The sequence below is a fragment of the Gossypium hirsutum genome, chromosome A09, assembly GCF_007990345.1.
Source record: "Gossypium hirsutum isolate 1008001.06 chromosome A09, Gossypium_hirsutum_v2.1, whole genome shotgun sequence".
NCBI lineage: Eukaryota > Viridiplantae > Streptophyta > Magnoliopsida > Malvales > Malvaceae > Gossypium > Gossypium hirsutum.
In genome coordinates, this window is record NC_053432.1 from 72,993,699 (window position 1) to 73,007,529 (window position 13,831).

Sequence of the window (13,831 nt, forward strand, 5' to 3'; positions counted from 1 at the left end):
TAAACGATTCACTCGCCACCCCATCAACCACTCCCTCCCATTTGCTTTCCCAGCCTATTATTTATGTTGCTAGTCCATCTCAACATAGAGCACCACCCTTACTCAATACTCACTCTGTAGTCACTTGTAGTAAAATTGGCGTCATCAAACCTAAGGTCTACCTTAACCAAGACAACTTATTTATCAGATTCTACTCTTGCTGATGTGCATGAAGCAATGGCTCATCCTCACTGGCAAGGTGTTGTACATAATGAGTTGTATGCTCTTCTTAACAACAGCACTTGGAGTCTCTGTCCTCTTCCTGCAGCACGACGATCCATCGATTGCAAATGGTTGTTTAAAGTGAAAAAGAAAGTAGATGGGCCTGTGGATCGATATAAAGCATGATTGGTCGCTAAATGATTTTCTCAGCATGCTGAGTCCGATTTTGTGGATACATTCAGTCTAGTGGTTTGAGCAAATACCATTCGAACCATTCTTATTGTTGTTGTTATGAATGGACGTTCACTGAGGCAAATAGATGTCAATAATGCACTTCGTAATGGTGCCTTGCCTGAGGAAATATACATGGATCAACCATCTGGATTTGAAGTTCAAGGTACCAATGGGGAACAACTTGTTTGCAAGCTGAATAAGATACTATATGGACTTAGACAGGCACATTGAGCCTGGTTTCACACTCTAAGGAAGTATCTTGTTGAACAGCTTGATTTTCAACTTTCAAAAGTTGATCCTCAAAACAAGTATGACTGGAGCAACTCCTACTCCTAGCCCATGGTGGGCACTCCTAAGTTGACTTCCTTGGATGACAGTCCTGTCGATGATAATCATTTATAAAGCGTTATTGGGACTCTCCAGTTTGAATGTATTACATGACCTGATCTAGCTTATTGTGTCAATAATTAAGCTTAATCAGTATATGGATTTCACCTTTCGACACTCATTAAAAGGTTATTAAACGAGTGTTAAGGTATCTTAGACGTGGCGCAATGGATCATGGTTTGTATTTTACAAAAGGGTAGTTTGGTGTGGTTTGCAATTCTGTTGATGATTGCGCCCCTACTGTTGAAGATCGTAGTTTAACAACAGGTTACTGTATGTACATTAGACCTGATCCTATTGCATGGCGTTCTAAGAAGCAATCCGTTGTGTTCAAATCATTGTCAGAAGCCGAGTATCACAACTTAGTTGTGTTTCTGAGATGCTAGGTATAAAACAGTTGTTGACTGAAATCAACCGCCAGTTGTTTGGTGTGATAATACCTCCACAGTTTCAATGGCTACTAATCCTACACACCATGCTAAGGTTAAGCACATGGAAACCGGTCTCCAATTTATCCATGAAGAAAGTCCTTGATGGTGTTTTGCAAGTCAATTTTGTTCCCTCAACAGATTAAGTGGCCGATGTTCTTACAAAGCCAATCACACCAAAGCAATTTCTTTTTTTCACAGTGCTTTTCGAGTGTTACCATTTGTTGATGTGTCTAATAATCAACAAAGGGTAGAAAACTAGGAGATTGTTAGAGTATTAAGCAGCGCAGCTTAGTTGTTAACCAACAGATTAGATTAAAATGTTAAGATTGTTTTAAGTCTATTAGGGTTGTTACCTTCAGTTATATTGTTATCAACCACCACTATTGTGTGTAGATAAGTTGTGCAAGTTTCTAGTCAATATAAGTTTTTCAGATCATTATTCTTCAACATATCATTTTGTACTTTGTTTAATTGTTTGTTTTCTAGTTGTTAATCAACTTTGATAGCTAATAACTATGGTTTTACATGCTCCAACAATTATTATACATAAATTTTTTAATTACGGGTAAACTACACTGGTAATAGATTTCTTTTTTGTCACTTAACTATGAAAAATTACAAAATGTTCACTCAATTATTAGTAAATTTCTTTTATAGTCACTAACTATTCAATTTTATCTTCTTTTTTTGTTATTAGTTGGCTAATGATGACAACTTTTAAAATTTGCATAATAGCAATTTTAACTCTCAACATTTATAAATTATATCAATTTAGTCTTGATTCTAAAAAATTTAGCCCTTAACATTTACACATTGTGTAATTTAGTCTTTTTTGCAGTTCTGTTTTTCTTTGTGACATTGAGGGTTAATTTTAAAAGAATAAGAAAAGATGAAAATTACTATCTTGGATTTTTAGGTGTTTTCATTTGTTATATATTTCAATCAAATTTAGTTAATAAGTTTTTTTAGGTCACAAAGAACAGCAAATCTGTAAAAAAAAAAAGATCAAAATTACACAATGTATAAATGTTGATGGTTAGATTTTCTAGAACCAAGACTAAATTGACACAATGTATAAATGTTGAGGGTAAAGTTGCTATTATGCCAATTTTCAAAATTAGACAATGTGTAAATGTTTATGGTTAGATTTTCATCATCAGCAAGCTGATGACAAAAATAAAATAAATTGAATAGTTGGGTAATCATTTTGTAACTTTTTATATTTGTGTGACAAAAAAATTATTAATAGTTGGGTGACCATACTTTGTATTGGGTTAATTATTTGTTTGTGTTAAATTATATAGTAAAAACTTGAAGGTTAAATATACTCTAATTTTCTATACACTTCACACATTTGAAATTAATCTCTCTATAACACCCCCTACCCGTATCCATTACCGGAATAGGGTACGAGCCATTACCGGAGTTTACTGAACATTTTCAGATAATTCTAAGTCATTTATTATTCATATTTTAGAAATAATCATAACGTCTCTCTATTGGGCCCTCGAAGCCCTAAACATACATTAGAAACCAACCGGAATTAAATCGGGATTATAAAAAAAATTTCGCAAAATCTTAAATTTTATTTTCATCTAAGTACTTACTATTTCAATGCTCCTTATAATTAAACATGTTACCGTTCAATCAATAGTTTGGCACTTGTCTAAGCATCGAACAACATCATTGTTAGTATACTTGTACACATTTCATCTAAATTCAACATTGATATACTTATTTTCTCTACATATCGCACTTGAGTTTAATAATAGTCTCAACTTACATAATTTCATTGTATCAAAATATCAAAGATAATCATATATGTACATGTCATGAAACATATCATGCTTTTACCGTTTCTTCATAAGCATATATCATTCATTTCATTATATCAATATTTCATGCTCCATCATTTCCATATATTTTATGTATATTTATTCCGGTAATAGTTATATCAAACTTGACATAAATTATATTCCATGTACTTATACTTATTTTGTTTATTTATCTTCATAATTATTCCATACAACTATTTTGTACATATATTTCCATATGACCAGTTCTTGTAAACATTTCACACAACCATTTCATATAACCATTCGTCATCTGATAAGTATTACCTGAATATCAATTGTTCAATAGATGTCATAGCGTCTCCCATCCACGGTCTTATTTATCTTTGACATGATGCTATAGTGTCTTTCAACTATGGTCTTACTCATTCATTTTCTGTCATGTTGCCATGGTATCTTTCAACCATGGTCTTATTCTTTCATGTCACGTTGCCATAGTATCTTTCAACCATGGTCTTATTCATTTCATATCAGGTTGCCATAGTATCTATCAACCATGGTCTTATTCTTTTCATGTCACGTTGCCATGGTATCTTTCAACCATGGTCTTATTAATTTCATATCACGTTGTCATGGTATCTTTCAACCATGGTCTTACACATTTCATATGAGGTTGCCATGGTATCTTTCAACCATGATGGTTGTCATGGTATCTTTCAACCATGGTCTTACACATTTCATATCAGAGAGCACACTCCCGCGAACCTCATCCTTACAGTGGGATTACCAGTCCAGGCTAAATCCCCTGTAATATAAACTCATAGAGTATTGTCGGATTACCAGTCCAGGCTAAATCCCTGCAATGACAATTACTCTAATGAGCTTGGATCTGAATTACCAGTTCAGGCTAAATTCAGACCCTAATTCGGATTACCCGTCTGGGCTAAATCCATTTTACACATAGAGGGCTATATCAGAATAGGATCACCCGTCTGGGCTAGATCCTTTTTACAGTCAATTCCTTTTCAGAGATCTATCGAATTTTCTTTTCATTCAACCGGGCTTTATTTTCAATTTATATCGAGTATTAGCAATATTTCATCAATTATCATGAATTGAACATTCAAATCATATTTTCATCACATAACCACATATTTTAAGTATTTAAAATACAATTCAAGTTACACAAACTTACCTTATTGCTTGTTTGTGTTTATAATTTCCTTAATCCGATATCTTTTATTTTCCACGATCAAGTCTCATTTTTGAGTCGTCAGGATCTTTATAAATAAATTTGATCATCATTTTCATTCATTTCATATTCTAATGCATTTAATTAATGCTCTAGGAAAAATTACTATTTTGCCCCTAAACTTTTAATTAATGACGATTTCATCCTTAGGGTCAGGAAAATAAAATTCTTGCAATTTAACCCTTATTTCTAGATATTATTCTCATCCATATTGATAACAATCTATGAATTCTATAAAATATCAGAATTTTCCATAATTTCAACACTTTTCAATTTAATCCCTAAAACATGTTTTCCTCCGATCTTGAACTAAATTAATAATTTCATTCAATTTGTAATTTAAATAATAAAATAATCCATTTCATGCAATTTGGTCATTTCTGACATTTTTACAAAATTACCCATAAAGTTTTACTTTTATTCAATTTAGTCCTTGAGCCTAAAACATGCAAATTAGCCATGCTAGATGAATATTCATACATATTTTCCTCCTTCTCCTCTCCATTCCACATCCTTAGTGTATATAACACACTTGTAAGTAACATTATCTATAATTTTATTATTTACTTTTATGAATATTCAAGCTGTCCATCTGTGTCATAGTCACTAAATTATTTATAACTTGAGCTACGGAACTCCAAATTAAGATCCGTTAATTTTCCTGAAACTAGACTCATATACATTATTACCATAAAATTTTCAGAATTTTTTGTTTAGCCATTAGTTACAGTTTATTCTTTAAATTCACCCCTATTCTACTGTCTGACAGTTTCGATCCTTCTTCACTAAAAATTAATTATCTCACAGTACAGAACTCGGATAATATTCCCATTGATTTATCCTGAAAATAGACTCATTATGAATTCTAAAAATATAAATTTAAGCCTCTAATTATTTTTATTCAATTTTTGGTGATTTTTCAAAGTCAGAACAGGGGAACCCGAATTCATTCTGACCTTGTCTCACAAAATTTATTATATCTCATAATTTACAATTCAATTGCTTACACCGTTTTTTCTATAAGAAACTAGACTCAATAAGCTTTAATTCCATATTTATTAATCCTTTAATTAAATTTATACAATTTTTGGTGATTTTTCAAACTTAGACTACTGCTGCTGTCCAAAATAGTCTTAGTGCAAAATGTTGATTTTCTACTTTAATTTCAATTTAATCCTAACTAAATCACTTACTTTCTATCTTAATTCATACTTTATTTCTACTCAATTTTAACTAAACTCATATTTAACTATTAAATTCCAGCATATTTTCCTAATTTCGAAATTTAATCAATTTAGTCCCTACAACATAAAACTTATGAATTAATTTACAATTCAATCCTTATTTCATTTCTAACTTGAATTCCTATCAATCTAACCCCTAATTCATCTTTTTATTCAACATGAACAATCTTTAAAAATCTAATAACTTTCAAAATATTCACTTAATCTCATCAAAACCTTATCCCAAAGCTTCCAAAACATCAAAATTAAGTAAAAAAGGCTAAATTGACTTACCTATTTAACTTTCAAGCCTTGAAATCCCAATTTTTCCCTTTTCCTTCTTCTTTTTTTCCCTCCTTTCTTTCCCCTGCTCTCTGTTTCGTTTCATCCTTTCTTTCTTTTTTTATTCTTTTTCTTTCTTATTCCTTTACTTTATATATATATTATAATAACTTAATAATAGCTATAATAAAATATCTATTTAATATCCAATATCTATTTTACATTTTTATACACATATATTATTACATTTGTCTTTATTTAATCTATTTACTATATAATATCTTTTACTTAATAATAATATATAATTTAATAATATACTTATATAATAAGTAAATATACATGTATTTTACAAATGTGTATATATTAGTATCACAAATGTCACTATACATACCATACATTTGTCAACTTTTTATTTATTTATCATATAATATTAATTTAATAATAATAAATACATTAATATTTACTTAAATAATAAGCAAATAAATATATGTATTACAAATGTGTGTATTATATTTATTATACTTGTATTTTATTTTTGCCATACACTTGGCACTCTTTTGGTTTATTTACTTATTTAGTCCTTTTAATTTTCTTTATTCTATAATTAAACTTTCACACTTCATTCAATTTAATCCTTTTATCTAATTATCCTTTATTTAAGCTAATTTGCTTCATTAAACTTTAATTAATCACTCTCTTAACTTCGTAAATATTTTAATAAATATTTACAAATCTATTTTTAGAAACGGAGACCCGAAAATGCACTTTTTGATAACTGTAAAAATTCGGGTCATTACACTCTCTATTTTTATTTTAGAAATTTAGTCTTTCTACTTTCAAATTTAAAATGTCAAGTCTAATTGTTACATTTGTTAAAACTCTCCTATTAAATTCATTGGTGTGACATTTTAAAATTAAAAGAATTTACTTGGTAGTGAGGTAACAAAAAAATTTATGTTGAAAATGTTGATGTGAAATTTTTCATAGAAACTCTTATTCGACCTCGTCATGGTAAATTTTTTTGTTGGAATAGTGTTTTTAAGAAAAATAATCTCAGCATTGTAATTGAAATAGTTAACAATATTAACTATTTAGATAAACTAATGACATTGTAAAAGTAGACGGGCCAAATTATGTCAAAATTAAAGATATATATTCAATCCAAGTTTAAGCATAGTATAGGGGACAACTTTAAAAATTGACCATTGTCTTATAAAGAAATAAAATGCAAGGCAAACTCAAAGATGTGTCCGTCCCTAAGACAGACATTCAAATATATATATCCACGTAAATTTTAATCGAAAAATTCACAATATTAACTATTTGGACTAACCAAATTATGTTAGAAATTAAAAAAAAAATCTCAAACTCAAGCATAATAAAAGGACTAAAGTTGAAATTTAATATTTCTTATAATGTAAAGAAAAAAAGAGAAATGTACATGTGTTAGCAACAGGAGTTAGTGCCAAAGAAACTTTTAAACTTTTATCACTATCATCTAATGACTTAAAAAAAGTAAAAGAGAATCGTGTTATTAATTAGTCCAAATAATTAACACCTTTAATAATTTCAGGAGTTAACGTGGAATTTTTTAAAGAAAGACAACATTATTCTAACTCTTTATGCCAAAATAAATTTTTTGTTAGAATAGTATTTTTTAAAAAAAATCACATAAAAATGTAATTAAATAATCATTTTTAGGGTAATTAATAACATTATAAAATATAAGGATAAAATTAAGTATAAAAATTAAATCTAAATTTTAGCATAGTAGAGGAACCAGAAATAAGATTGACCATTTCTTAATGTGTCATCATAGAAGACCCTAAAGCCTTATAGATAGTAAAAATAGAGTACAAAACTAAATAAAATTACTATAGAAAGATTAAATCTTAATAGGAAGAAAAGCAACGACTGGAGTGGGAGAGTTAGAGTCGAAAAGAGGATTTCAAATATGGTAAAGAAATTAAAACTGAAATTTAATTATTTACCTTTGAATGAAAAAAAGTATATAAATATTAAATCCCAGATATAATACAGTAGAGGGATTAGAATTAAAATTTCACCATTTACTTTAAAAGAATACAAAAGAAAAGAATAGTGGGTGCACGTGTCATCATACAGATGTGGAGGAACTCACCTAGTACTGGACATAGGGATGAATGAATTCAGCTTGAATAAATGGAAATTTGTCTGGTTATTTTTTTTCTGTTCAATTTTGGTGGACAACAGTTTCAAAATTGTATTGTGTTAATTTATTTAAAATTATATATCTTTATTTTTTATTTAAATTAAATAAATACATTTGTAAATATAAAATATATTAAACATATTCACAAACAAATTAACAACTAAAAATCTATTACATAATTCTTTAAAAAAACCTATTAGGTAAATCAATCTAAACCTTGTTTTTTTATCTAACATAATCAAAATATAATTATTAACCATTATATTATATATAAATAAATAAGCACACAACTCAGCATGGCATCAAGTAAATCAATTCAAGGCAGCACCAACAGTACAGTGATTTAACCTGGCAGAATAGAGACGGAAAGCACCAATAGAGTGAGTTTAGCAATGCCAAGAACAGAACAATAATCACAAAATACAAAAGAGATGAAATAAGATTCCCTGAAAACGGCTCAAGACTCACGACAGCGGTGGCGGTGACCGATAGAATGGTAATGTTATAGTCAAAGCTGACACGATGGCTTTTAAGCTAGCTACCGTCTTTGAACGGTTTTTATATATATAATTGGAGGATGAATATATACGGAATCTTTGAATTTAATAATTTATATTTAGTACCTAAAGTTTTTATGTATTAATACTTAAATTATGACGATAATCTCATAGTCTCAGTAATTCAAAATAAGATAAAATGAGAGCTTAGACCAAGCTATTTGATGTAATTTAGTATTATTTTCACTAAAAAATAAAAATTAAAATTAATTTAGTTTTATGTTTTGATTTTGCTTCACTCTAGTTTTTCATCAATTAATATTCAATCTATGTTTAAATTATTATAGAGATAAAAAAAAGTAAAAAAGTGAAACTTAACAGGTATCAATTAATCCTATTAAAATCTGATTTGACATAACAATTATATATGAGACATATGCAGTATCACATTGACATGTGAAAAATTAAAAATAAATTAAAATTTAAAAAGATTATTTTGTCACGTGTTAAAATGTGAGATTATCACGTGTCATCATGTATGGTCATTTGTATCACGTTAGCGTATTTAACAACATAGTCAAGTACCTAAAAAAGTACCAAATTGACTTACGATTTTAAGTTTAGGTACTAATTAAATCTAAAAAAAAATTTAAGTACCAAATAGTTATAAGTTCTCAAATTAGGTACCTCTATATATATTAATCCAAAACTAAACCAATGATGACTCAATCATGAGAGCTTTTTGTCATTTAACTATAATTTTTTTTATTTAATCACTAAAGTTTTTAAATTAGATTTTTTTAGTGAAGTCAATGATGTAGTCAATTGTGAGTTTTTTTATTAACAAATATAAATTTAATCCTCCAATAATTATATTCTACCAATTGATTAGTTAAAAATTAATAATTAAGGTAATTTTATTTAATTCTAATGTAAAAATAAATAAAAGTTAAAATCTAATCAAACTTTGACTTAATTTAAGTAAAATCCAGTAAAATAATTAATCAAAATAAAAAATCTAAAACATCAAAAATTAAATGAGATAAAAAATCAAAATCATAATAAATAAAACTATACAAGCATCCAAATCCAAGAAATCAACTTTCACCTTCCCAACTATTATCCAATATCGGTTCCTTTATCATCATCAAATTCAATAAGAAATTACGTGCAATTGGCAACATAAATTGTTGCGCGGAAGCGTGTGAAAGAGTAAAAATATGTACTGAAAAATCACACTAAGTTCAATTCCCAGGAAAGAGAGGTAGATCACGAAGATCACTTAAATACCAATCTTTCCTAGCCAGAATATCCCTCTATCGTAATTAATAGCACAATAAATCACTACAATCACATTCATAAAAATATCAAAATAATAAAAAGAACACCAGAATTTAACGAGGTTCAGCAAATTGCCTACGTCTCGGCACTACCAAATATATTCACTCCAAAATTACAAGTGAATTACAAATAGGAGAGAGAATAATGCTAAGTAGAGAATGACAATTATGGATGAAGAAAGTAAGAAATGGTTAGGCCTATTTATAGTTGAGGTTCAAGGATCAACTTGTAATGTCCCTATACAATTAGGGACCAAAATTGTAATTATCCCATGCCAACTTTTAACCCAACTTGCCAACCAATCTTACTTTCTACTTTCGGTGCCCACCTTTTTTGACTTTTCAAACAATGGGTGGGTTCCAATAATCTCCACCTTAAAGATTTGATTAGGATAATCTTATCTTCACACAATTCTTTCTGCCTTTGACAACAATACTTGATAGTGCCTTCTTCAACTGTTAAACTTGCAGGATATTAATCAAGTTCAAACAATGTTCAAACTTGGTTACTGTTACCACCTTGGTCATCATATCTGCGGGATTATCTGCAGTCTTGATCTTCTGAAGACAAATTTTCCCCTCATCAATAATTTCCCGCACGAAGTGGAAACGTACATCAATATGCTTTGTACGTGCATGATAAACTTGATTCTTTGCTAAATGAATAGCACTTTGACTATCACAATACACGTTACTATCCTCCTGACCAATCCAAGGTTTAGTCATACATTGTAACCAAATAGCCTCCTTTACAGCCTCTGTTACAGCCATGTACTCGACTTCTGTGGTTGACAACGCAATGTAGACTGTAGTGAAGACTCCAACTTATTGGTCCTCCAGCAAGTGTAAACACATAACCGGTGGTTGATCTCGCTTGTCCAAATCACCGGCATAGTCAGATCAACGTACCCAAAACACCTTACCAAGTGTATTATCCTGCTTGAACATAATCAACACCACGTCTTCTGAATATACGTAGAATCCATTCACAGCTGGCCATATCCTTTCCAGATATGCATATCTGTACTATAATGTGTGAAATGTCGGTTGTCACATGCTACATACATCACGCATAGATACGAATGACTGTATTCGTTCGATAGTCGAAGAGAAGTTTGCAGAAGCAAAATGAAAGTCAATGGGGGTACTTACAGGTTTGTCTGTTCGTTGCCAAACTGCTGTAGTACCTTTTCAAAATACTGCTTCTGAGACAAGCTAACTCTATCATGAGTTCTATCTCCCATATTTCCCATGCGAGAATCTTTTTAGCTCTCCTAGATCTTCATCCAAACCGAGATTGAGTTGAGTCTTCAATCTTTTAATCTCAATTTGCTCTTAGATGCTATAGCATATCATCAACATATAAGAGCAAGTATAAAGTTCTTCTGTAGCTCTGAAAATACACGCAATGATCAAATTTACTTCTGTGTACCTTTGCCCTTCATGAACTGATTAAATCGCTTTGTACCACTGCCGCGAGATTCTTCAATCCATAAAGCGACTTTGCAGTTTGCAACCCAATTTTCTTTCAGCAACCATTGAATCCATCTGGCTGAGTCATATAGATTTCCTCTTCCAAATACCGGTAAGAACGCAGTTCACATCAATTGAACTGTCGAGATCATATTGCGCACCAAGGCTAGCAAATCCGTATAGATAATGCTTCACAACTGGAGAAAACACTTCATTATACCTATTCCTTCTTTCTGAGCGTAACCCTTTGCTACCAATCTAGCCTTGATCGAATTTTATTTTTACCAGGAAATTCTTCCTTCTTTGCAATATACCCATTTGCATCCAATTGCTTCTTTCCCTTGGGTAGTGTCACCAACTCCAGGTCTATTTTATGAAGAGACTGCATTCTTCATTCATTGCTTGCTTCCACTTTACACCATTAGGTACTATTGCTTCTATGTAAGTAGAAGGAATCATCTGCAATTGGAAGTGCATAGGCCACTATATCATCAAAGCGAGCAAGCTTACAGAATCTCTCTTCTTGCCCTCCTATATGCAATGAATCTTGTTGCTGTAGAGGTTTGGGTAGGAACCTTCATCATTGTCCCTCAATATTAGTGGATCATCGTAACCTTTCAAGCTCACCTGCTGCAAAGTACTACTGGTTGTCATCCTTTTGTGAATCCTGTACTTTAACATGGTGATTCATCAAAGTCACATCTCTACTGAAAATAATTTCCTTGTATCAGGACACCAGAGACGGTATCCTTTTTACTCCATCAGTTATACCCAAGATAATGCTTTCTTGCTTTGGGTCTAACTTCTTACATGATAATATGCGTGGAACAAAAATGTAGAATATAATCGAGCAGATTTACCACCTCTCCATGGATTTTTCTTTGCAGACTGATGGCCGTTATTAGATGGACGCATGACTGCCCAGCCCAATTCCTTGCCAATCCGCTGGACAATACATGACTTTCTCATATGTTCGATTCAGCGCTGCCAGCCTGTGCGAGTATCCGACAGTGAGTGTCACACAGCCCTCATCTTGACATACTTGTAGAAATGGATCATTTTTGTACTCAGTGCCATTATCTGATCGAAGTCGTTTGACCTTTCGACCAGTCTGAGTCTCCACCATCTTTTTCCATTTCAGAAATGCATCCAAAACTTCACTTTTCTTTTCATTAGATACACTCATACTTTTCTTGAATAATCATCAACAAAAGTAACAAAATAGTGCATACCTCCCAAAGAAGCCACTTTGGTAGGTCCCTACACATCACTGTGAACGTAGTCCAGAATTCCTTTTGTATTGTGAATTGCTGGACCAAATTTTACCCTCGTCTGCTTGCCCAGAACACAATGTTCACAGAATTCCAATTTGCAAGAATTTGCACCTTTCAACAAACCTTGCTTCGTCAAAGTCTGCAAAGCTTTTTCACCAGCATGTCCCAATCGCATATGCCATAATCTGGTAGCCTCTGAATCTACATCTTTTGTAAAAACTGTTGATGTTGATCCAATAACTGTACTTCTATTTAAAATGTACAAGTTATTTCTTCTTGTGCATTCATCACCGTCAATTGCCCAGCTACTACTTTTAGTAATCCATCTCTCAAAGTGATTGTGAGCCCTTTAGATTCTAGGGCCCTAATGAGATGAGATTTTTCTTCAGGCTAGGTAACGTAGCGAACATCTGTCAAGACTTGGATTGAGCCGTCGTGATTCTTCAATTGGATTGTACCCACTCCCATTGTCTTACAAGCACTATCATTGCCCATAAGAACAATTCCACCCTTCTAGCTCTTTAAAACTAGAAAACCAGTCCTTATTAGAACACATATGGTAAGTACATCCTGAATCCAAAATCCACTCATCTGTTTGACATGCCATTGCTATGCCAACCAAGCTAAAGTCTGACTCCTCATCATGCTCCGCTACACATGCATTAGGACATAGCCTTGCCCTTTTGTAGCTTAGGACAATTCTTTTTCCAATGCCCTTTTTCACGGCAAAAGGCACATTCATCTTTGGCGGGTCTCCCTTTGGACTTTCCCCTTCTACCAGATTTGCTGATATGTGAACGACCTCTTACTGTTAAGACTTCTGCAGTTGTATCTCTGTGATCTCTTTTATCTTTCTTTCGAGTCTCAGATCTATACAACGCAGTACAAACTGCATCAAATGTGATCGTGTCCTTCCCATGAAGTAATGTGGTGGTAAGATGATCATATTCATCAGGAAGGAATTCAACAACAATAATGCCTTTGTCTTCATCTTCAAATTTCTCATCCAAAATTAGCAAGTCTGCTAAAATTTTATGAATAAGTTCACATGGTCATTCATCGACATACCGGTGCATACGTGAATCGATAAAATTTTTTTCATATAAAGCCTATTTTTAAGACTTTTCATTAGAAAATTTCTTCCAGTGTATCCTATAACTTCTTCGCTGATGTCTCCCTCATGACAGAGTACTTCTGCTCTTTGGCCAAACATAAGCGGATTGTACCACACGCCTGTCTATTGATCTTGGCCC

At 31.6% G+C, this 13,831-nt stretch overlaps 1 protein-coding gene across 1 annotated transcript in view; it reads left to right on the forward strand.

Annotated features, from left to right (window-relative positions):
- Positions 1–492: 492 nt before the first annotated feature.
- Positions 493–13,831, forward strand: part of LOC121206040 (uncharacterized) — a 21,078-nt gene continuing 7,739 nt past the window's right edge. The window contains exon 1 of the mRNA XM_041076210.1: positions 493–657. Within this exon, the coding sequence (XP_040932144.1) occupies positions 493–657 (165 nt within the window). The remainder of the gene's footprint in view (positions 658–13,831) is intronic.